Source organism: Vollenhovia emeryi, unplaced genomic scaffold, assembly GCF_000949405.1.
Source record: "Vollenhovia emeryi isolate VEMERY1.0 unplaced genomic scaffold, V.emery_V1.0 DF939122.1, whole genome shotgun sequence".
Classification (NCBI taxonomy): Eukaryota; Metazoa; Arthropoda; class Insecta; order Hymenoptera; family Formicidae; genus Vollenhovia; species Vollenhovia emeryi.
The window spans coordinates 497042-523847 of NW_011967244.1; the positions used below are offsets into that span (position 1 = coordinate 497042).

Consider the following 26806-nt stretch of genomic DNA (forward strand, 5'->3'; position numbering starts at 1 on the left):
AAATGCATGAAAAATAAATGTATAACATTCTCTTCAAAAATGGATCAAGCGTGTTTTTTAATCGATTAGGATATTTTTGGTTTATTAATTTGTCAAAACTAGTGAGTCAAATTATTATGTTTGTTTTATAAAAGGTATTGAGATTTTTAGGGATATAAAAAGAAATATTGATAAGACATCTAGAATCTTATTTCATCAAAGCAGAAACAGTAAATTTCTATCATAACTGGACGCGATACAAATGAGAATTGGAAGGTTTTCAATGCACGAGACACAACGTCAAGTTGTAGCACTTAGGAAGCGAATTTTTGAATTAGAAAATAAAAGGATTAACTAAAAATAAGTAACGAAATAAAGAGATTATAGTAACGTCTGGAGTTCACTTTACAGTCGTTCGAAAGATAGAGCAGTAACAATTCTCTTGCCTTTCAATTTCATAGTACGAAAAAATGCTCGAGAAAACTGAACATTATTGTAAAAAAATAACATTTCTTTTATTTATATTTTTGCTATCGTCAACAATTTCAATTCTTTTTATATCGACCAATCGTGCTTGTTTATAAAATGCGTACCATTTTTATCGGAAAATATTTTTATTAACTTTCATGTCAGTCTGTTGGGAGAGAAATGTCGAAATGCTGGAAAGTCTCTCGGTACAGACGACTCGATTACAAATCAAGAGTTCGAGCATGAAACGTCGAACGACCGCGTATTCCAAATATACTTTCATTCTGATTCGTATCGCGATCGTAAAGAATTTTCATGTCATAGAAACGAGTACTACTGCTGCTATATTATATTATTGATATTGAACTTTTTAAAAGAACGACACATGAATTTTAGGGGAAGAAAAATATTTGGCCGAAAATATGAGGGCAGTTTCGTTTCAATTATGAAAGTTGGGACAACGCGTTTGTTTAGAATACTTTTAGTGTTTTATTTTATTTACTTTGCGATCTCTTGTCTCCTCGTACACTTGCCAATTGATCGGCAAACGAAGGAAGGAAAGTAAAGGGAAACGGAAACATTGTTTAATTAAGAGCCTCCGGCTTTTTCCTTCCTCCCAAGGACAGAAACGGTGGATTGGTCGACAGCAACACCAATTTCCTGGGAGGTTTACGTTATTTAGAGAACTTATCGGTTACCTCGAAGAAAACCGCGGATCTTTTGTAAGAACTCTTTCGAACTAACCGAAGAGTGAGACGTAGCCGCATAAAATTCCACGCGTTGCAAAAGTATGACAGTAATTTCATGTAAATGGATAATTAACTAAAAGAAAAAAATTAACAAGGAAAAAAAGGACTTTGAAAGTTAAACGCAGTTAGTTATGCGTTTGAGCGTTAAGTAATATTTCATTAACAAATTTTCCCACAGAAAATCATACGTTTTGGTTCTACTCCAAACCATCTTCAGGAAAGCGGTGACAAATCCATTCTTTGATCTTTCATCACTTCGCTGAAAATGACTCAAAGTAGAGCCAAAACATGCAAAGCCTATTTTGTCCTTGTCATTTAATAGTTTAAAAAGTGGATTTGTTCCTCAAAGTTCCTGATAAATATACTTTTCACGCTTTTGAACAACTTGGAATTAATTTACAAAGATGCCACAATATTAATTATTGTGGCATCTTTGTAAAGTTAATTAATTAAAAACAGATAATTTTTATAAATTAAGCTTTCAATTCGCAAGTAATAATTGATATAAAAAGTTAATGATTAAACAAAGCATCTTGATTAATGAAACTTTACTAAAAAAAAATGTAGAGTTAGAATTTGTCACTCGGCATCTGGCGTACCTATCTCAGAATTTAAATTAAAACTATAATTGAAAGAATCTCTAGCGCTCTCTCAAAATATTTTTTGTAATTTTAAATTTCATCACTTGCATTGACGAACGATATTCATAGTCTGAATTACTATTCAACATATATTGCTTGGAATCTCTTGAAATTGAGGTGATGGACAGAGAACCAGTCGTGATACACAGTCGTCCTAACTTTGAGAGTGACCCAGAGGGTGACTCTGCCGAGCAGGTTGATGGATGACGGTTTAATTAAGCCTTACTGTGCTCGCGGTCTACATGGCGAATCATACGTACCTCCGCAATTCTGTGCACTTGAAGTAATAACACGATATTGCACCGTTCGAACTTCTTGCACGCATTATCGAGATGAAAGTCATTCACGAGTTCTCACGCCCATGCTTAGCACTCTCGTTGAATCTCCATTTCTCGCAGAAAGCTGCAGCTTCCTGTCAGCAATTAAACCTGAACGTTTTATCTTATTTCGTATCTTTCATCTTGGAAGTAATGATTTTCCTTACGACTTTTTTTTTACATAAAATTGAACATTCTTTTAAATAGAATTTTAATAAAAATCAGAATCGTGTACAAGTTTTCAATGTAGATTAAAGAATTAAATTTAAATGCAGTAATAATAATGTCGGATGAAATAACAAAGGATTTAAACTGATATCTTAAAATAATAATTTTTAATGAGAAAAAGACGGAGAAAAGGGATAACACGTTATAAATTTGTATGTGACCAACTTAAGTAAGAGATTTTTATTGGAGAAACTTTCTAGAAAAATATATTTTAAATTAACTTAAAATATGTGAGAGAGGGGGGGAGGGAGAGAGAGAAAGAGAAGATGGAATGAAAATTATTTTGACATTATCAGAAATGTTTTAAACGATAACGTAGACGTGCCCATTTGATAAATTGAGTAAGTGTTATAATAACCGTGGGATCATGGCCTGAGTCTCGCTAACGACAACGGCAATCTTAAACTAGCCTATTAAGTTCTTAAGCGATCGATACGAACGCACACTCCTCCGAGAATTAATCTCGTCGTCAGTCAACACGGCGGTAAGTGGACTGAACGCGTCATTACCCCAATAACATCATTCTCCACTTGCCGCGTTATCGGAAAATTTTAATATTCACAAATAATGTATATAATTTATATTTATAATTTATGAATTAATTTTAGTAACGTATCGTTTCCTTTAAATTAAAGTTCAATTAGAACAGTAGATTAAAATCTACCGTTCTATTTATAATTTATTTCAAATAAATTTATAGTTTATTAAAAAATTTTTTTTACTCGTCTTTAAATTCTCAATGATAAAATAAACATCCTACACGAAAGAACGTACAAAAATGAATAAATTACGCGTAGATACCAGTCGTCCAACTTTTATCGATCAGCCGATTATCGTTTGGTTTTTTCCATTTCTTTCCTCTTCCTATTTTCCTGTTTTTCTCTGCTAGATTTAGCGTTATTTATAAAGTCTATTGCCCAATTAGAGTAATTGCGCAACATTATATAAAGTATTTTGGTTCAGGGGAATACATTTATTTCGTTTAATCCAACGCTTACATTAGAAACCTCCCGCGCATCACAACGCATCACACCGATTGGACAAGCAGTACGCTTATTTGTCCATCATAACAGTATTGGAAGTGATTAAATACTTTGTGCCATTTCCCGTGATACAGCGGACATAATTATCTCAAATGTACAAATTCTCGTTCATCTGCGTACATAGCGTAATTCGGAACAGGCCATTTAATTCGGAAATAATGAAGAATTCACGAATTTATACCGAATTGTCCGGAAGTAGATAATGGACTAACATTTGATCATAATACTAAACTCACGCTTGGCTCGTTCAAACTAAATTCACCTTTCAAACTTTCAAACTTTTTATAGAATTTTGTTTACGAGCTAAAGTAATTTTGCAACTTTGACTTCTCATTAAGCAAATAGGCAACAAATATTATACTTTTCTGTTATTGGCACAAAGTGACTTGAATACAGTTGACGGTATTAAAAGTTCTGTATGAAAATTAGTCTCGGAACTTTAGTTTAATTTTTATCTATTGTTTATTTAATTTATCTACAAATAATATATCGGTAATTGGGGCGGAGCAAAAAAATTGCTATTCTTACGTAAAGCGTGAAGCAGAGTCCATTTATTGATCGAAATGTTATTATTGACATTTCGATAATATTTCATTGTTTTCAGCAGAATATTTTTGTGTGTATATCGTTTTACTTTAAAATATATAAAACGCAAACAATATTTGACAAGATTTAACATTTTCCGAATCCCACCGTGGAGTTTAATTTGGATGAGTTTTATTTTTCAACTCGTATACGATTCAATACTGTTACTCACTGTGTTGCGGTATAGATTTCTTTTAATTACAATGCAAATGGTTTCCACATTGTGATTGGAACGATTGTGTTTCGTTGCATTAAACCGAACCGAGTATCGCTCTCGTGTTTGCCGCATTAAGACAACTGTGTAGAAAGTAATTTTATCTTTTTTAACGATATTCTCCCGAGCGTGTAATTAAATTAAGATTTGCATTTATTCACGTACAACGAAGATATCGAACGTTAATGTTTAAAGCTTACACAGAGTTGGAAACGTGGTTTATTTAAGAAGAATTAAGGGACGTATACGAAACATCGAATGTCACATGCACGGCTATTAATTACGATGGGAAATGATGAAACAATTGCCGGTACGATAACAAATCACAATTAAATAAGTAATAACAATCTTTTTATAATCGAAATGTCCGCTTTCCCCCTGGATTACGCTATAAACGGAGTGTATATTCATAATGGAAACCAATATTGCCCCATAGCGATAATGCTTCGTAGAGACTGCAGCTACACGATGCAATTATCGACTACTCGACGAACGTGTCAGGAACGTAATGAAGGAGATCAATGGATTTTCAATTGCCAGTATGGCACGGACTCGCGCCAGAACTTCGAAATAATGCTGGCGCGTTGTATAATTGACCGACGTTATTTCCTGGTGCGAATTATAACATCCTCCTCCCCTTCTCTGCACGCGCTAATGAGATTCAGAGAATTAACAATCGGTTTACGCGGACAAGTAGCATCAATGTCACATTATGCGCCTACAGTGACAAATCGGATCAAAAAGTACGGCAATGCGATTAATAAATTTTGTTCCCGAGGATCAAACGCATGTTCGATAACCAGATATCGCGAGGCTAATGGCATGAATCATAAAAATGTTGTGCAATAAAAAAATTATCATTAATACAGCTACTGGTAATTTCCAATTATTAATTGTATGATCGCATTCACAAAATCTCCCATATGAGATATTTCAAATCGTTTTAATCTCAAAATATCATTTTGGCTTCTTCAGATTTGAATACATTTATATATTTTACGAAGACTTTCTTAAAACATTACATTGATGTATCGGTATAGAAAGACAGAAACTGGAATGAACAAGACTAGAAACTAGAATGAGCATGCATCTTCATTATTCACGATATTTAATTAAAGTCGCTTATAATGTCGTAGATTATAATTACACTGCACACGGGCACACACTGTCTGTCCTAAATACGAAACTGGTCTCTAATGGCTTAATTATAACTGGCTTTTCGCTTAATGAAAGAGACCTAAGTGCAGTGCGTTAATATTGCAATAAAAACTCGCGGCTGTCGCCTTCGCGTTTTCCGCTACATCATTAAAGTCTGTTTTTCTCCTTATAACTGCGACTGTACTAATATTCTAAAAGAAAATCTTTTATAAGATCGCGTATAAATGCTATTTTTTTACACAATATTATTTTATTCGATCCCCGCGTCGTCGGATCTTCGAATTAAAGGTAGCTCTCCATTAAGAAACGGAACTGGCAATATGGCAAGAACTCATCTCTTTGCCTCGTAATTGTAAAAATCTTGTCGCTCTTCCTTTGCTATTTTTGCTGATTCCGGTGCAAAAGTGAAACTTTAAACTCGGCATAAAATCCGTAGTTAAAAAGAATATGTATGAAACGTTTGGTTATGCAAATATACAGAATATTTCAGATACTGAGTTAAGAATTCCAGTAGAAGTTGTCTAACGAATATAAGATTAATCTTTCTTTAACAATAACGTCGAGCAGCTTTTAAGAACAGCTGCAGGAAACGGAACAAGCGAGACTTTAAAAAACGATTCAAACAGACAATAAAGCGTTATTCTTGCTACAATAGCATGTAAATTTTACCTTAATAGTTTTTCAATTCAGGAATTAATTACAATAAACGTTCAATATTGAATATTAGAAGATTATAAAGATCTTCCTCGAGACTTTTACTACGGAGAAATGGAGTTTATATTAACAAAAGAAGATAAAGAATTGCTTGGTAGGGAGGGAAGACCTAAAATATTTGATCTAAAGTATATATTCGTTTAATTACAATTTGCTTTCCCTGCTACAAATATCCGTCGAATATGATATGACATCTTTTCTCGTAGTTTTAATTAGGATGTGTTGCATAGAGAGTTGCCCGGAGGACGTGACTAAAAAGCACAATACATCAAAGCGTGGTGGGTAGATCGTGATAGGAATTCGCTTTTCGGGCGACGGGATCGGCTCGCGCACGCGTGCTCAACTTTTATACACATAAAACTCGCGAACTCCAGTAGTACCTGCCCGTCCTGAACAGAGAGTCGGATTTAGATTCATGAGGTCCCCGCAGGCCTCCGTGGACACGCTCAACTTGGCCCGACTGCTGCCGGACTTACTCCGAGCAACCGCGTAGAATGGAGAAGCACCCTGCGGAGAGACCAGTCGTAAAGAATATAAGCAGGGTGGTCTCTTACCGCGGGAGGTCGATATCCCAGGGCTCGAAACACCGGCCATCCCTTTGGCCGAGTACGTTTTGTACTCGGACGAAAGGATTACTTTCAGTCGCGACAAATGTCTCTCCTTAACTCTTCCGAATCTGATGACACCTCCCAGATTTTTCCGTATACTAGAAAAATTTACGGCCCCCCCATTTTTTCAATTTCTTTACAGCGACAAAACTTTTCTCTTCTTCAATCGCGATTTCCCTTTGCTAAATATTTTCAGGGTAAAAATTTTGTATGATCGTATGACATAAGATCAATAGCATTTATTTCCAATTTGAATTGATTACATCTTTTTCTTTTTACATTATAATTATGTATATTATTAACATAAAATAACGTTAAAACACATTTATACGTTCATTTTTGGTTGTGTGTCGAGGTTCTGTATAAATGTTTCAATATGAAGTTTTACATCCGTGAGTTTGACGCTTCGTATCTCAATGTGTTGTACGTGCGTGGCGATAAATTTTTCATTCGGACATCTGCGTACAAAATCTCGAGATGTTGGGTGTAAGCGTTCGCTTTTGCCTCACAATGAGATTCGAAAGATAGTATCGCGCGAATACAAGATAGATATAAAGCGTTCGCACTTTAGGAAGATTATCCATATGTATTTATGCAACATTATGAAAAGAAAGTATTAGGATAAACGATTTTATCTATTGATGTGATATGCAATAGGCGAAGAAAGGAAACCTTCTAAAATAATATATAACATTTTTGTAATATGAAATTACTTCCCTCCAATAGTAAGAATCTTAAAATTTCTATTTTAAATTATGACATTTATTTATTTTTATAGAAATTGGATTTGTTCGTGTAAAACATTGACGGAATTTACTTAAAAAATTTGTGTATCGTTTTACAAAATTGTCGACATATCGCTATTCTAAATGAATTTATCATCTTTCTCCCATTTATGTTATAATCAATTCCACGTAATTATAGCCTTAATTTAAAAGTAAAATACAATTCGCATTTTCGCGGAAATAATTTGTTTTTAAGAAAAACTGAAGAGAATTTTCGGCATCGCAAATGTTGTCGATTTCACGCGTCAACCGGGGCTCTGCCCGGAAGTTTCACAAGACCATCTTTCCGTCACATGCACTTTCGGAAGTCCTCGCGCGACTTTGGTAGAAGAAAAGTTTCGAAGAGCTAGGATCCTTCCCTGACAAATTTTATATCAGCGCGCCTAGTCGAGCGAGCGTCTGGCGAAAATTTATAGTACCCGAGGGAACAGTAGCTGGAACCGAAGGAAATAATCGACCACGTGATTTGTGGAATTTTCGCTTGATCCTCGCTTTGTTCAAATCATGCTTCGTTACCGTCCAGTGATGACTTTATTCTCATAGTGGACTATCTTCGATTCGATTGTCCGTTTATCAATCGGAGAAGAAAATATAAAGTAATTTAAGATTGTAATTTGTAATATCTTTTGTGAGGAAACAAATAGTGTTATTATTTCTCTAGCAGATTTAGGAACAGTTGCTTAAGAAAATTTATCTTAATTAGTTTGTCCTTAATAGACAAATCTCTAATGAATAAACTGTGAAAGTTTTTTCTGCTGATACGAAAAACTGTAAGTCACGATTTCGAGGGGATTCAGTAACAATTACTATTCCAGAATATTATAGCGTTGGACAAGTTAAGTAACGGATATTATATATCGATATTGTTCTTGCTGCTACACGCGTTCTTCTTTTCTCAGATTCTCAGAGATTTCACGCCGATGTCCTTTCTGTTCGTAGCAAGAACGAAAAACAGAAAAAGAGGAAGAGATATTCTCTGAAAGCCCGCATTGACTTTCAACGCTCGTGAACCTTCTTCCTCTTATATTCTAGCACTCTCAGAAGGAGAAATCCTACCGTAGGGTTTATAAAAGCGCTGAATACACCGGATGTATCAAAAGTCTCATAACGATTTCTCTTCAACTTTTAGTTGATATTTTGCCAACAAATATTTGTTCGATTCTTTCTTCATGTTTTAACATTCTACTTGAAGCAGTTTGTAACGAACCGCGACATCAAAATAAATACTCGTGGTGTACTGGCAAAGCAAATGTACAGTGATGGACAGAATGGTTGCACTTTTTTTTAGTGAGTTTAGAAACGCGCATTTAGATTGAGGTTTGTGTTCCGAAACATTTTCCCGGAGGAAAATTTTACTTGAGAAATAGATTTAAAACGCACAAAATGGTTTCGGAATGGCCATCGAGTAAAATATTCCTCGGGGAAGATTTTGGGACGTAAAAAGTGTCGCAACCATTCTGTCCATCACTGTACGTCTCTTGATACGTCAACTTTTCAGGCGTTTTATTTCTGAATTTGCCGCAATCCCCGAGAAAGAAGCGATTGCCAAGATAATCGTTTGATTCATACATGAATATGAATTCGCGCGGATTAATTCCGATCGGACATTCGGAGTGTCGGAAGCGGCAAGGACTCAGGGGCGGTCGTAATTTCGGATTAAACGCGGAACACGCCGCAGGAACGTTTCTGGGGAAAATGAAATTTTTTCGCTGAGAAACGCGTAATTAAACGCAACTCGATTACGGTCGTGTGCATCGTCGTTTTACTCGGACTCGGTCTCGCGCTAGAAATGAGATCTACACGATTCACTGAATCAGCGGCGCTCGAGAATAAAAACCTTTTGGAATATTCGTGGCGCGATATGACGACTGGATCAATGGATCAAAGCCCGCAAACGTAGTTTCGAGCAAACGCGTGTATTTCCTCCGACATGCCCTCGTTCAAACATTGAGAAATTTACAAGCACACTCGAATATCTTCGCCAGTCATGCCGGCACTGGCCTGTCAGCGTTGTGTCAGTTAACTTTGACCACAGGACCGTAACACTGTTCCGAGATGAACGTCGTTACTGGCAAACAAGTATGCGCCGGCACTGGTATGGCAATGCTCTGTAGTTAGTTTAGTATTTCGAAGCCCAACCAAGTTAGGCAATATCAACATTGATTGCTACGTTTTAATAACCGATATTGAAAATTTATGAAGCACTAACACCAAAAGTAATAAGTTATTTGAACTTTATTGAAATTAATATGTTAAAACTTACAGTCAAATGGTGTCAAACTTACATTAATCTAAATTTGCGTTTAGAAAGAAAATTTTTATTTGAATAGCGAGCGGACAGTATTGTTTCTCAATATTTGACCACTACTGCTGATATAACATTCGATTTATTGAAGAGAACATTGGAAATTTTACGTTGCACGCTCGAATGATCGCGTAAGTGAGTTCAGGAGTGAGGCATCGCCGTATTGATCCATTTAGCTAGGTTTCAAGCACAACGTCTGTTAAATCAGTTTTTTTCTCATTTATTCACCTCGATTCCTCGGGCGATCTTTCGATGCATAACCTCGGTTGAAACGGAAGCTGAGTAACGAGATACTCAAAGAGCTCGTCTTGTTCTTCCTTTTTTTATCCATTCCCAGCTATCTTTCGTACTTTAGACCTGATTCCTCCAACTTTAAATCTAAGCACCGGATTTCGCGCATTTCAGCAAGTTCTCTCGTTTTGGAAAGTCCGTCTCGTGAACATCCGTCATACAATTCTACGTGTTTTTATCCCCCTTTAAATCTTCTTTCTAAACAATTCTTCTTCGTGTGATGGATAAAATTCCGAACAAAAGACAATCATACAAAAGCGTTCATAAATAATGGCGACGTGTTTAAGCTCACAGTTAAAACGTTTATAATTAGAGTAGCTTAATCGATAATCCTTAAAAAAATTATGTATAACATTTTTTTCCTATAATTCCGTCGATTTTCTTACACAAAAATTTAATAATTTTTCATGATTAGATCCGATTTAAAGTTGTAAAGAAAAGGTGCTTATTGTGAGTTTATTTTTATATAAACATTCATTTTATGTATATATGAATTATGTTGCTCTATTGTGCAGTTTTTAATCGTAAAGTGATAGCTACACTTATTGGACTCGCGAATGCGCGAATAAACAGCAGAAATGCCCCGCACTTGTCATACCTTGGTATACGACGCGTCGGAAAAATCGATGGCCGGTTCACAGTGCAGCTAAAGCCGGGGGGCGATTCGCTGTTTCTTCCGGATTTTTCCCAAAGTATCTCTCGGCGAGAGGTACACCAACATCGCTCAACGGTGACCAGATAAATGGCACCGCTACCGACGATTCATTTCTCTCGCACGTAACATTTAGTACTGGTTTTCTCGGGCAGCACGCGAGATAACGTGTGATATACAAAGAATCGTATGACGATGCCACAGGATCTTCCATTAACCTTCTTTTATTCCAGTCTCTTTTATCGAAAAATGAATAAGTAAAAGAATATCGTATAGCCATGAGCTGAAATGTAATAAGGTACCGCGGTTTCGTTTTTAATTTTTCTAATTTTCTTCCATTTCTAGATCATCTCTGTGTCCGATCTTTTAAGTATTTCCCCCTCGGAGAAAGACGTGCCACGAAAAATTGCAAAACTTAAACCGTTGCCTGCCGTCGTGTAACTTAATTTTGATACACCTCGCAATTTTTAATTCAGCGTGCAGGTATCGGTTAAAAGTAGAATACATTCGACGACGGGAGAGAGCCGCGAATTAAACGTGAATTTACGGTAACATTTGGCCAAAAATGAAGAGTAATTTTTCGTATGACACAGGTTGACCCGGGCATGGTCGGTTAATTGCCTACTTAAATTCAGGAAGTTAAGAAAGACGGATTTTTGAAAGGACGGAGATGCAATCCCGATTAAACTTCCGACTCTGCGGCGATATTACCGGAGTATAATTGAATTTCTCTGTTCGTATTTCCCTTCCTCCGTCCCCTCCTCCCCCCTTTCCCCGTCTCATTCTGGTTCCCGACCACGTCCGGTCATTAGTATAAGCAGCGATTCCGATTACAAGGGCCCTTAATTACAATATAATTTAGAGATCTTTTTCATTCGAACCTTCCCTACTGTGTACTCCCTTTCTCTCTTGTCCTTTTTCTCGTTGTTTCTCCGTGAATAAAGTTACACTTTTGTCGGGTCTGTCACGAGAAATTAAACACCTTGAATTGCGCCTGGTACATTACGTCAATATATATCACGTTAAAAATTACATTGCGCGTGGAAGTGCGACGGTGTCAAACGTTGTTTTCATGACAAAGCAGATAGAGCCGCGTTTTATTAACCGCGGCTAGGAGTTGGATAGCTTCGGGACAATGCGATGAGCCGGCAATCTTTATCTCGCGCGATTGACGAGTGGCGCTTTTACGCGGGCGATCCGCGCGAGCGAAACTTCCAATCTCGAATTTCGAGATAACGACGCGAGTATTTCCCCGGGGAATACCCTCGGCGCGCCGGCAATCTCGTCCGATCGAGAGACACCGGTACGTCCCGCGACGCGTTCCCAGCAAATCGAGTTCCTCGTATATCGAGGGGTGTAGCCGACCGTTGTTCGTCTTGGCGGAAGGTATGACTCAAACTCCGTTTTACGTCGCCGGTCTGAATTGATCTTGAAATCGCGCGGAAGAAAAAAAAATGATGGTCTAGATGAATTGAACGGTTCAAGGGAGTCGCGGCACAATCTTGGAGGCGGGCAGGAGTTTTACACTATATTACGGAAAAAAAGGTGGCGGAAAGTTCTTTATTATAAAAGTTTGATATACCGCGTGCTTTTGAAAAAGGCTAATAGATGCTATTCGGTGTATCAATTTTCGCTATCTATATACTGTAATTAAAGTTGCGAAGCAATTTATATTATTAAATATATGACAAGGGAAGCTTTCATATAACGCGAGAGGCGCTTTTAGCCGGCAATAGATTGAGATTAATGAGTTCCATCGAGTTGCAATAACGTTGCGTAACGATTAATTTCCCGAAAATAAATTCCTCCAATAGTAATGCATTATTGCTACAGCGATTTGCAATCCCGAGTCGAGTATTTGGTTCCGGAGTGGGCCTCAATTATTCTATTCCGTTTTCATTTGGAGTCGGTTTGAAACCAATCGAGGTCCAGATGAGCAAAAAGAATTCTGTTAAACCTCATTCTAACCCTCAAGGAGAATGTAATAAAATATTTCACTCTCTTTGAAACCTCTTAGGCCGAGGAGAATGTACCGAACCTCTGTCGATTACAATCGCATTGGCCTGTTTACTGCTAAAAGGGAAATAAGCGACTCTTTTCAGGCCTATCGGGGATTAAAACTTCAATATATTTTCCCCGACACAAAGACCTTCGTTCGAGCTTGTTGCTCCCATAGACGTATAATACATAGACTGTGCATTTTGGCTGCAGAAGTGTACAAACTTTAGAAAGAGACTGAACATACTTTACAGAGGGTAGACAGGTACAACTCTCGTTGTCGCCAGCGCGGAAATAATATCGGGGAGGTTCGATGGATTGTATGTGAAGGCGGTGACGATTTGAGAGACGCGGGGGTGGGCCGTAGTGGGTCGAAGGTTAAGTGAAATTGAAGTTCGAGTCGTGGATGAAAACTGATGCGGGACACGAGCTGACTGCCGACCCCTTGAGCAATAGTCCCGTCCTCTTTTAATCCCGGGAAGGGAGGGTGGGGCAGGGCAGGGGACAAGGGGAGAAGTTGACAGCAGCGATCTGGAGAACGGCGCGGTACCAATTGCCAACCCGTTGTGCGAGCCTCACGACGGACGGTCGTGTGCGGTTAATCCTATCACGGTGCCGCGCTGTTATAGGACAGAGAAGTATCCGGCTAAATAAATTGCCGCGAACGGGGCGAACGACAAACGCGAGAGCTTTCTATTGAGAGGGATGATTTATGATCGGCGGCCTCGCGCCGCTTTTCCCACTCACGGCTTGCGGAAAATCTCGACGGTCCGAAGTAGAGCGGATAGAAGGGAATAAAGTATTCGGGAGAGAGAACCGACAACATCGGCCAGAAACTGCTAGTCGATGTATCGAGGGGAGGATGAAGGATGATAAATATCGCGGGGCTGAATTTGGACCTGGCAGCATTGATGCCAGGCTTCTCCGAGACCACTGATCATCTTCGCCGGGTACAGTGGCTCAACGTTGCGCGAACGTATGCACCGTCATGGTGGTTGGAGGACTCGCTAGCCTTCATTTAGCTAGAGTGCCGTAACTTCCGTTGGTTTATTTTATATCTGATAAGAGCGGCGAGATAAGGAAGAAGAAAATGGCGAAGGGGGATATCTTTTACGATCGCATACGAAAACTGTAGGGATCCGATTAATCTCCGAGCTTATCTACGATCGTTACACAACACCGGAATTCCGTTGGGCGGTTCTCGATAGAATTTTCCCAGTTGTACGTCAGAACGCGCTGCTTTCCGGCGGAAACGGTAAGGGCGAGGCTATTTTTCAGTGGCGTCGGAGCCGCTGTATCTGGCCGCCGCCGGTTAATTCCATGAAATATCGGTGCCTGCACCTTTCCTGATAATGGAGACCTCGACAGACTGCCCCCCGGTACAAGCAATTTTTCATTTTACCGTCGACGCTCCTCTCCCCCCGCTACGACTCGTTTCGATTCGTCGATTATTTCCCGTGTGCGATACGCGAGTTTTTTTCCCCGTCGTTTCCGGCGCACCGGAAAATGAGGACGGCGCATCGACACGCCGTGGAAGCGTTTTAGGCTGAATGAGTTTCACGCTAACAGGTGAGCTCCGTGAGCATCTCTTAACACCAAAACGGAAATGAACAGTTTATCCACGAGACAGTTTTTATTTTTTTTTGCATGCGAATAATTGCAATTTCACTCGCTCTTTTTGAAAACATCGTTTAACGAATCGCAGCTTATTCTCTTTCGTAACTTTACCTTTTAGCATTAAGTATCTTATTAAATAACATTCTACTGTTTGCATTACATTCTTGGTAATTTGATATGATCACGTTTATTAAGTTTATATTCAATTTCGGCTAGCATAGCAATAACTGCTCTATAACTGCCAAGCTATATTGCTATTATGTTTTTTTTTATAATCATAATATTTGATTATTTACTGCACACTTTTAAATTGTTCAATTTATCGAAAGCTTAAACTAAAAGACTGTCTATATTCCCTCATGCTGAAATGGCTATTTCTCATCCTTCTTACTTGAAGCTCAAGCATCTGCCATTAAAAGGAAAAGAATCTGGGGCATTCGGTATATAATATATCACATATCTAACGCGCGCGGTATCATATCACTTTGCGGCTGATAGGTAACGCGAGAAGCGCTATTTTCACGAGCGCACCTCGAAAAAGGCTTTCACCGCGGCACACACGTTCTCACGTGAACCTTCATCGAGAATCATTGGGGGCTCTCGCTGCAGGAAATTGCGATTTCACGTTTGAACCTCGAGATAGAGGAAGACAGACGGGCGTATGCAAATTGCCCAAGCGCGGCGGAATAACGCTAGGCTCGAAATCGAAATGTGCAGTGGCACTTGATCCGAATTAACAAGAATTGGAATCTATCGTTTTTGATCTTGAACAAATGGTTGTACAGCGTGTCGATTGCAATCGGTTTAACCACCCTCGAGATTTCAAGCAGAAAATTAAAAGTAAGGATCATACGCAGCTCGATAATTTATATCAACATTAGAAAATTCGTGCGCGGTATTATCGTGCCCACATGAAATAATTGTATTATAAATATACAGGGTGTACTAAAACCACCGGATATCCTTTTAATCATAAATTCTTTCGAAACTTTCAAGACAAAAATTCTAATACAAAAATGTCGAGGGTATAATAGCTTTTAAATAATAAGCGATTACATTTCACAAATGACAGGCCTGAGATTTCGCGCGCTCAGGTACGGCGACACGACAAGTGATAAAGGTGTTCCTACGAATATCGCCCTTTTTAGCATAGTGACAACTTTCACGACAGACTTAACGATTCATTCTCGAATTAATTGTTCCTCTTGTTATCTTTAACCATTTCTTTTGTTAACTTTGTGTAGCGTCTAATTAATGAAAGGGAGGGGTTTACTATGATGAGCATCTTGATCAGACTGATATCCTTCGATTTAGTCGGTCTCCGATATTCTGAGTGAACTTGGAATTTTCAGTTAGATTCAATCTAGTCTCCTGCCTCTCTTTGTCCTCAAGTTTTCAAAATAACCGGATCATCGTCTTCCCAAATATTTTCTGTCCCGTTAAACGGTGACTTTGGTTCTCGCTCGCTCGCGAAACACATAGGAACACTTTTATCACTCGTCATGTCGCCTGAGCGCGCGAAATCTCAGACCTGTCATTTGTGAAGTATAATCGCTTATTATTTAAAAACTATCATAGCCTCGATATTTTTTTATTAGAATTTTCCTCTTGAAATTTTCTAACGAATCTGCGATCAAAAGGATATCCGGTGGTTTTAGTACACCCTGTATAATTAGTACAATTTTGGAAAAGCCTAAAAAAATTTGACTCGTGAAATTTTTATTCAAAACAATAATCGATTTAAAAGACCAGTCGTTCTAGATCTGGATATCAGTACGGCAGTACAAAAGCTTATCAAATTGCACCACCAGGAACAATATATCTGCTCTTCCGCATAATGACGCGATCGTCCTTTTCACGTCTCTCAAACAGCCGTCAGACAAATCGATAGCTCTGTGAATCTCCACCGGGTCGTAAATTGATTTCGGTAAGTGAGGGATTCGCGCAACAATGGCCACACGCCACATTCGTGTCTCGCGAAATGACGTATCCCATTAGATCGTGCCTGACGATTGACCCTTACCTCTCGAGGACTCGTGTGAGAATCGGGTGTTCCTCTCGATGATGTAGCTCAATCATGCGAGGGACAGGTCGGTTAAGACTCTTCGCGCGAGCTTTACGAGCGAGCTTGCCCCTCGGTCTCTCCCGCGACGTCGCCGTTTCGGACCACGCGCCGTGTAAAGGGGAAAAACCCGGCTGCGCTTTCCGACTGAAATTCGAGACACGTAGGATGGGGAAGCATCTGTGCATTTGCACGTAGATCTGTGATACCTCATACGAATGATGCGGAAGGAGAGAAGAAATATATCCTCGTGCGCGGACCGAGTGCATCTTTCCCGGGCGCAGGGCGAACTAAAATGTATCAGACGTGATAGCTACAATGACAAACTGGTCCCTTGTACAATAAAACGGAGCGAATTTTTAAATTTCATACGAATGTCTAGAAACGAGAAAGGAAGGTGGATAACACTTTCGATAAATGTAATGTGATACTGCGCTTAAAATTGATAAGCAACATTTATTAATGAAACATTGATTCGTCACTCGTGACACGTCCAGTACTGCGAGTGTCTTTCCTCGGTCTTCATTGCAATATCCGTGTATACCGTGTGAGTCTAACTCGGCTAATATCTGCCAAGTGGACGCTCGTATTTACACTAAAGATTGGAACGCTCGGGCCAGGATTGCGCGAACGTAAAGCAACGCGATTTCTGCATTCATTCCCTTCGTACGAATGAACACACGCCTGTTTGGTTTACGTCAAATACCCAACAAAGTTCCGTGCCCACATGGTGGATAAGTCGGGTAAACTGTTCGCCAAGGCAGGTTTCGGTTGGATTATTAATGCAATTCACGTTTCCCCGGGGAGTTATATGGGCGAGAGCCTGGCGACGCATTCGAGATCGGGAAATATCCTGCCAATACGGTGACGGTCAATGCAATCAAAGCTGTCTTTACACAAAATCGTATTACCGGAAAGTTGAGCAGAGTGAAAAGGTTGACTTATCGTCACTCCGTGTCCGTGGAAACAAGAAAATTGAACAAAATTTAAATAAAATTTAAATAAGACTTGTACTTCGAAAAATTTTTTGTACTTTTATTATACTCAAGTGATTACGAAAATACCTGAAAGAAAAAGAAAATAGAATTCAGTTGTTTTTCATTTTCGTGTATTTTATACGCGTGGGAAGATTAATATTGTATAAAAAAATTTTGTTCAATCGTTTCTTTTTAGTTCGACTTTTATTATAAACTTTGAAACACTCAATTGACGTACAGTTGCGTTGCAAGAAATTTTATTTACGACACGGCTACGTTAAATAAACTGCTAATAGACAAATAAAAATGATCATTTCTCGATACGCATATTGTAATAAAAGAAGTTTTCTCAGTTTAAGGCCGGAGTAAAATGCATTCTCGCAATTCGCGACGATTCTGTCCTCTCTCTTTACCGGCTTAGAAACTCGAGTTAGTGATCTAGACTTTCTTGACTCGATCGTAACTTTCGGATCCGAAGATAGTTCGCGAGAGACGAAAGGAAGCCGATAGCAAAATAATCCCGGTGCACCACAGTCATCCACGATGACTTAGTACCTCCGGATTCTCTCTTCGACTCCGGGAAACTCGACCATCCGCGCTTAGTTTACTTCGCGATCCCACGTGGCCGATGCGACCCTCGACAGTAAACGGGTTGCTATCGACTACGGATATCTATATATCTCTGCTATATCGGGCCAGCATCCGCTGGTTCTTCAATTTAGAAACTTTACTAAGCCATCCAATTTCACAAATATAGGGTCGAGTGGTTGAGTGTGAGATAATTCGATAATGACGGACATAGTCTATCGTAGCTGTTATCGGTTCATCAGGATAATGAGTCTTTGCAAATTTTTATCTCAAAGGGAAACAGTCGTTTTCCAAATTCCATTAATCATTAATTTTGCACATGCACTTGGTCGACGTAAGGTAATAAGCCGGAGACATCGATAGAAATATTTATTAGCACGTAAACTTTCTTTCTCTATCCAAATCACGGTTAGGATAACGCCTGGGATAGAAAGAAACAACAAATTACTGGGCTTCTATTATTAATTAGTTGCAAAGCCAGATTATCGACGTACCCTCAGCCTTCAGACTTAGTGGATCGAAATAAGAGCCTGCGCGATAATCCAATCCGATTTTGCACGAACGCCTCGAGCCAGATAATTCCTACATTCGAGTTGAAATTGCGCGCGGTTCTCGAAAATATCACTGTCGTTCGCGCGGATCCATTTTATCCTCGATCGCCGATCGAGCGTCTCCGGAAAAGGCTAACAAATTTTCCACGTCCAAGTAAGATCTCTGTCTGTCTACTTAGAGGATACTGTTAATCATGTTAAAACGCACACGTATACACATGCACACACGTACAGAAATGAATTTTTAAAAAAGAAAAAAAAACAAAAAAAGACGGCTTGGTATCGAATCGGAAGTACAAAGTAAGCTCGACCGCCGCAGCGCCCAGAACCACTAATGTGCTCGCTCGCAGCGCGGACGGCAACTTCGAGGTGACCTTGGCCACGAAGGCCACGATCTACCATCAAGGATTGGTCGAGTGGAAGCCGCCGGCCATATATAAGTCATCCTGCGAGATCGACGTGGAGTACTTCCCATTCGACGAGCAGACCTGCGTCCTCAAGTTCGGTTCGTGGACCTATGACGGCTTCAAGGTAAATTCGCATGGTAGCCGTTAAGTCGTGTCCCTCCCCGACCAGACCCCGCCCCCCCCCCTCGCCCCCACGAGCCCCCGAACGATTAACTGAACCCCCCCCCCCCCAATTAGCCTGCCGAATGTCCGAGACGCGGATCCGACACGGGGCTCCGTACGGGATGCGTCTCCGGGACGGCGATCAAATAGATCCTAAGCGTAGACTAGATCACAGACGATTGGCTCGTCGCGCGGGTCTCCGGCGATCGAGAGGGAGAATATACGAGTTCCGATAACCACCCCCCAGAAGACGGATGCTGCCATATAGCCTGAGACGATATGCTCATATTTATTGTGCCAGGCAGTGAGCTCGTCGTGGAACAAGCGCGAGATGATGATATCCGGTCGGGTATTCCTCGCCGATCGACAAGATCTCTTTTTCTTTTTATCTCTGAAAATCCGGCCTTTAAAAAAGAAAGCGTTCAATTTTTATTTGTACAGTACAGTTAATTGTCAGTTACCAGTGTGTCTCTTTCTCTCTCTCTCTCTCTTTCTCGAGTGAGACTGAAACGCGAATCCGCAACACTTCCGAAGCTATCGATCCCGCGACTCACAATCAGTCGACGTATCGGTTTTCCGTTTCGAAGTCTCTTCTGGACAATCGAAAGAAACGTTCTCGCGAAGCAGCGAAAGTACGATAACCGTGCGAACGTGAGCAAGATTCACTTTGTCGATACTTTGTGTGAAGTCGGATATCGAAAGAGACAGAAGGATAGTGAGATAGGGAGAAAGGGTGAGGGAAAGGGAGATAGGGAAAGGGATGGCAGCATCCGGAGACCTTCTCTCCGAGCCAATCGTGATCACGCTCGGCTCGTTTCTTCGGTGATTCCAGCGCCGACGGGAACTACGAGGTGACGCTGATGACCAAGGCCACGGTCTACTATTCGGGATTGGTCGTGTGGCAACCGCCGGCCGTATATAAATCCTCCTGCTCCATCGACGTTGAGTTCTTTCCGTACGACGTACAGACCTGTGTTTTGAAGTTAGGCTCCTGGACCTATGACGGCTTTAAGGTGCCGCATTACCGCAACGCAACCAGAGCACGAGAACCGCAGTCTCCAAGCATTTAGTCTCGAGAATACTTGCTCATCATCGGTCTACTCTAACGTTATCCTTTAGCTCGTTTTTCCATTTTGTGTTCTCTTTGTCAAAGAATGCCTCCTTGATCACCCGTAATCGTTCCTGCGATGCGCTAATCTTGGACGTCACACGTGATATATTTACGTATATTTATATTCATCCGTCTACGCATGTATACAGGGTGCGCCGGATACTCTGCATTCCCTGCCGTGTGTTTCTTAACCAATTTGGAGTTGATCCTGTCTTCTTTTTTTTTCATTCGAATGAATATCCTCTTGCAAATTAATTTATCCCTCGAATAAAAATCACAATTGAACGAGGAGAGTGAATTGCGCGCTTCCTTGGTGCTTCCTTCTCTTTTTTTAATAACTCGAAATCTGTCGGTGTTACGAAATTCTCGGAGAGACCTACTCCAAATTGGTCGAGAAATTCGTAGATAAAACAAGAATATGGGGCAGCTGGGACACCCTATATATGTGTGCATATATTTGGATATTGTTACGTGGTGTGGACTGCAGTGTTATTTTATTGACCACCATTCCATCGTGGTACGACGCGCGGTCGGCTCATTTTCATATCGTTCTATCGACGTGTTCGAGAAATCGGCGAGCTCGCGGAGTCACCTAAACGCATCCGTCAGTTGCGGCTCGTGTTTGCTGTCTAGGCGAGGATCGACGAGCTTATCCGATGTCCACTATGTCAGACTGTAATGGAGTGCGCGTACGGGCGATTCGAGAGATTTACCGTTACATGTCGGACGGGATCGCACCGTCAACCGTTTGTTAAACGGCGCGCCCTGTTGCACCGCAAATTAATTTCGCGATTAGAAAGACAGTGGTCGAGATAAGAAAAGACTTCGATAAACGTCATCTCTCCGACGTTGCAATATCTTACGCGGGGAGAGCTTTTCCTTAAAATGTATCCTGAAAATCATGTGATCGTGGGACAACGTGGCATGAGAGTTTTTGAAAGTTTACCACACATAGTGAAATGTTTGGTAAAATTTCAGAAAACTTTCATAAAATGCCTTCGAAATGCCACTCCCACGATTACATAATTTTCAGGTTAAATTGAAAATGTGTCATTGCTTATGTTACATAAATCGATTAGTATGAATTGATTTTGTAATCTTAAATTATGGAAAAGGACAAATTGCTACTTGGTAGAGAAACATCTCGTTTGCTGGCTTGAAATTTTTACTTCTCACTTTGACAGATCTGCTATTTGGTACGGCAAAAGTTTTGTTTCGTAAATATATAGCAATTCTTAAATACGATTATATATTTATTATATATTTTATTTCATAAATATGTAATAATTATATAATAGAATAATTTCTATCTGTTCGCGATTAATGTATCGGAATTGCCACGTGGATAAAGACTCGTTGCATTTATTGCGAGAGACTCGTCGAATACGAAAAAGATGTAATCTCTCCGATCCTCGCTTCGACAAGGAAAAAAAAAGCCGATACGTTGAAGGTCCAAAGGATGCCTCGATCACGATACACGCGCCGAAGGGGAGCGAATATCCGCTTCCGGTCAGTCGCGCCTCGGTTTTTTTTTTCTTGCCATTTACAATATGCAGCACGGTCGAATTTAAAGAACTCTAAAGCCACGATTACGAAACTGTTGTCGATACGCCGGTTGTGGATTCTAGCTGTTTGTTTCTCTAGCTTGTTCTCTTTACAAAACACACAGGGCGTCCACTACTCGACACACGTGGGAAAGGTATAAAATATCGCGACAAAAATCGGCACATCATGACACATGAAACGAGAGAAACATGTTAGCCACACGCACCCGGTGGTGCCCATACGGGGACACTCCGTTATCCTTAACGTGCGGCAATCGCAAGAATTGTCACCTCATCTACGTCCGTCCACCCGTTGTCGTTGGCGCGAAATTTTCCGCTATACGAAAGCACGAAGAAAAATTGCATGGTCTCTTGTCTAAGTAAAAAACGACAATTGTCAGAGATGATTAGCGCAAGGCTTGCATTCTTGATATCTATCTTTGAATAAACTTCCTTACGCATCGGCATATTTGCTTTAACAAAACTTGCTACTCCGGGACTTTGATCGTTTCCTATTTATTCAAGAGTCGCATAATTTGTTTTAGAATTCATTTTCGAGTATCTGCTGCCCTTTACAACTTTGTCCTCAAACAACCGTACGCTGTAGAACTTGTACAGTGTCAACGAGACAAACTAAAAGTACACTTTTGCGAAAGGATCGCAATCGTACGGCACCAGAAAGAAAAGAAGCTTATAATGTGCCTCGAAACGAAATAGACCGAGTCAGAGGATTCCTTCGATATCCGCCATTTAGCTTGGCGTTCTATTTAAACGAACATCCGAACGAGCGGTCCGTTATTTTATCAATCGTATCATACGGACTCGATTGCGAATTTGACCAACGCTGATCCGGGGCTGAGCGCGCAATTAAACGCGCGTCGACAACGCAATTTACTCGTCTAGACCGAGCCCGCGGGGAAAAGTAGGACGATCGAGACGCGATCGATACGGGAAAGAGTCGCCAGCCGCGCGCCGCAGTGCTTTTCGAATTTCTCCTTCGCGATTGAAACACACTTGTGCCCCTCCTGCCGCCTTTCCTCCGCGAGAGGAGTACGACTGGACGTAAGGGGTCTCCCTTTCTCGAGAGCGATTTGCCGCGCTCTACTGTAAAATATTAAAAGTCGCTTAGCAGCGGAACAAATTGGTCACTTTCTAGCCGATTAAAGCGGAAACGGCGCTTCTGCAGCTCTTTGAAAAGACATTATGCATGGAGGTCTTTGTAATGTCAATAGAGACTGGTATCGAGCGGATATCGGGGAAATTCTTATTGTCGTTGATTGTCGTTTCAAACAATTTTAATAAATGCACCCTTTACTGTCCGGACGGAAGAAAATGCTTTAAACTACTCTGCAACGTATCGTTCTTAATGCCTATGTCCACGATGTTAGAACTTGGTCCACATTCTCGGAACTAGAACCTGGACCAAGTTCGTGGACACAGGTCTTAAGGCCTGGCTTTACCAACGTCGCTTAACTTTAAGCTTAGCTTAATTCATTTTTGTCTCTTTCTAAATGTCACTTAAAAAGAGACAAACGTAGATTGAACTAAGCTTAAAGTTAAGCGACGATGGTGAAACCAGGCCTTAAGGCCTATGTCTTCGGTGCTAGGACTTGACCTAAGTTCTAGTTCCCAGAAGTTGATGGACACAGGCCTCAAGTCCTAGTTTCACCAGCGTCGCTTAACTTTAAGCTTAGCCTAATTAATTTTTGTCTCTTTCTAAATGTTACTTTCGAAAGAGACAAACGTGGATTAAACTAAGATTAAAGTTAAACGACGTTCGGTAAAACCGAGCCTAAATCACTCAGTACGAAAGCATGGTCGGTTGACGTACGTAAAATTTCATGCATCGCACATTCGCAACTTTACCGAGCTCGCAGGAACAAGGCTTGCAGATTTATTATTACGTAACTGTCGTGCCGAGGGATTTCTCGGCGATTTCCAACGATTACGCGCCCGCGCGTAATACGTACGTGTTATTCGGCGCGTGCGTGTCCTCTTTGATCCGCGGCTCATCCGTAAGTTCCGCACACTCCCCACGGCTACATCGTTAAAACTTTCCGTCGCGGAATTTTCGTGCTTTTCGCATCGCTCGTTAGTCCCGCCAATCGGATTATACGAGGCTCGCGCTAACTGAAGCGCTATATTCCGCAAGACAAATCGTCGTATTGTGTCTCATGGGTCGATAAAGCGACGTAACAGATACCTCGGTCCCTTTGATGACGCGGCTCGATCGATTCCAATATCCGTAATTAGGATCTTTCTAAAGCCTCGTGTCCACGATCCAACAACTGTGTCCAAGTTGTAGTTCCGAGAAATGTGTAGCTAATCAACTCTCATTTTTTACGGACTAGAAGAAAGATTTATTTAGGTTAAACAAGTGAGATACGTTAAAATCATGTTTCTTTTAAGCTACTAAATTTTTCTTTACTTCTGCTATAATAAAACATTTGTTAAATTTGAAGAATTAGGGCCTGTGTACACGATGCTAGAACTTGATCCAAGTTCTAGCCCCGAGAAATGTGTAACTAATCAATCTGCAGCTTTTACGGAATAGCTGCAAGTTGATTGGCTACACATTTCTCGAAACTAGAATTTGGACCAAGTTCTAGCATCGTGGACACAGGCCTTTAGAGAGTCCAGTCTCGATCAAATAAAATTTTGGTCAAGGTAAAGAAGTCATTTCTTCGAAATTAAATAAAAGTCCAGTAAGGTCAAAATTCAAAGAAAATTTGTTTGATTTCAAAGAAACTTTTCTGGGTGCAGTTACAAGTTGATCAGCTATACATTTCCTGGAACTAGAACTTGGATACAGTTTTTGGATCGTGGACACGAGGCTTGAGAAATATTTTTTCACCATTGGACCGTGTTTCATTCGCGGAAAACTAATTGGAGAAATTGCATGAGAGACCGCGGAGAGGAAGAAACGTGCAAGAAGTGCGTGCGCGCGATACACGGGCACTTTGATTCGCGCTCGTCAGTTCGGCGATTCCAGTCGTGCGTCGCGAGATAATACGACTTTTCGCGTATCGTCTCCCTCGTGTTTCCTCCTGCCAGCGTGCTTTATTGCTACGATAAAGGGTGGGATCGATATTCCGGCGCACGTACGCGGCTTCTGTGCGCTCATTCCCGCGCGTATCTATGCCAGTCAAGTCGGCCCCGTCTTTCTTCCGGTGTCATCGGACGGTAAAATAAAAGCTCGAGTCGCGAAGAGGAGATCTGGTCGCTGGCGATTCGACACGTTTCGATCAATCGCGAGTGGCGATGGTGACCCCCGCGAATTGGAGACACTCTGGGCAGAGATTGGCCAAAGTAGATCCTCTTTCTGCCTGGCTCCGCCATATTTTCTCGGACCGAAAGTACGCCGTATACAATAAACTAATTAAAGCTTTTTTTCGTGAGAATTACAACAATTTTCATAGCATTTGTGAATTTGGACAACGTATTATATGGCACATTGTCTGGTGTCTTCAAAATTACATCAATTTTGATGCTGGTGTCAACTATTTGACCATCTAAACACACACGAAACATCTTTGAGGAAATATGGTGGACTCAGGCGAATTGGTTAAACTCTGCCTAGAATTTTTTCTCTACACGGAGAGAATTTTCTCTTAAAATTTACCCTAATCATCGTAATCGTAGGGCAACATGGCATTGTTTACTAGTAAATGTTTACTAGTAAGACGTGTGATAGATTTTTAAAAACTCTCATAAAGTTATCCGAAATGCCATGTCGTCCCATGATCACATCCCGAGTCGAAATTTTGGTACTATTTTGACACTATTAAGGATAATTTACACCTACTTAGCTGGTCTATACACCTACGTAGACCAGCAATAATCTACTTTGATGACATTGAATTTTTTCACTCCTCCCTTGAATCTTTAATTCTAAAAATTTACTTTAGCTCCTACTTAAAAGGACATACTTTAATGCTAAATTGACAAAAGTAGAAATTCCCGACACTATCAGTTTTAAAGTAGGAGTAAATCTTGTACTTGCGGTACGATCTCTTTTACTGTCTTAGGTCCTACTATATAATAGATTTAAAGGTTCAACATAGGGCCAAAATTTCGACTGGGGATGATTTTCAGGATAAATTCTCTCCGTGCGCCGCGAATCGGCTACAGCTGCCGCACACCTTTCTCTATCGTAACTCCTCAGTGTGTAAAACCTTTGGACCCTTGTTTGGAGCAATATTCGCTCGAAGCGCGGCCGTTCCCCCGACGTTTTATTCAATAAATGGGCAGCTCGCGTAATTATGTGACGGCGTGCAGCATCGAACAATTTACGCGTTGCATAAATAAAACGGTTGCAAGGGGTCAGTGCGCTCCCTCGTCCGTGTGACCTATCAGCGAATAATTTGGCTGTTCGTCCTATAATGATTCTATTAATAATGCACCGCGCCGCGATATCGGCGCGCTCGATAACGATTAGAACTTATGAGACGTCTCGCGTTTGCGAGCGGGAAATCTTGTTTGGTATAAAAATACACGGGAAAATGTCGCGTATTTAATTTCATTTTCGAAAATTCGCAAACAAAAGTGTGAATCAGGTGTCCTGTAATAATTTCGTTATTCTGCCGACAATACGACTTGATTCCCTCGGTCATTCGCGCCGGTAGGCCGGTTTCGCGTGTTCATGAAAAAAATATATATGTGTCCGGATGAACCGTACGCGTTTCGTCCGACCGATCGAATATATCGCGGCCGAGCGATTTCCGGCGGCCCCGATATTTATCCGCTCTACTGCGACGTCGATTGTCCGTGGAAACGCGGCTCCTGCGCGAGTTATTGCCGGGTTAGCCATCCGAGACGGACATACGCGGGTTTCGGAACGAACAGACGGTAATAATTCAATTTCCTGAATTCCCGCAAAGACCCCGCTCCACGCCGAGCCGCCGCTCGATCTCCTCCCCTTCAATCGCAAGTAGCGGATCGTTCGGATTCAGAAATCAATACGACTCTGCGCGAGACAACGGGGCAATTTCGTTCGCGAGTGATGTATCGGCGAAGAGGGGCGTATGCTGAGGAGATTGAAATTATTCCGGT

At 40.8% G+C, this 26806-nt stretch overlaps 1 protein-coding gene across 2 annotated transcripts in view; it reads left to right on the forward strand.

The window, feature by feature from the left end:
- The window catches only part of LOC105569860 (acetylcholine receptor subunit alpha-like), a 191924-nt gene that overhangs the window by 92274 nt on the left and 72844 nt on the right, over nucleotides 1–26806 (forward strand). For both annotated transcript variants that reach the window (XM_012026637.1, XM_012026638.1), the window contains one exon: nucleotides 18881–19061. In XM_012026637.1, the coding sequence (XP_011882027.1) occupies nucleotides 18881–19061 (181 nt within the window). The remainder of the gene's footprint in view (nucleotides 1–18880; nucleotides 19062–26806) is intronic.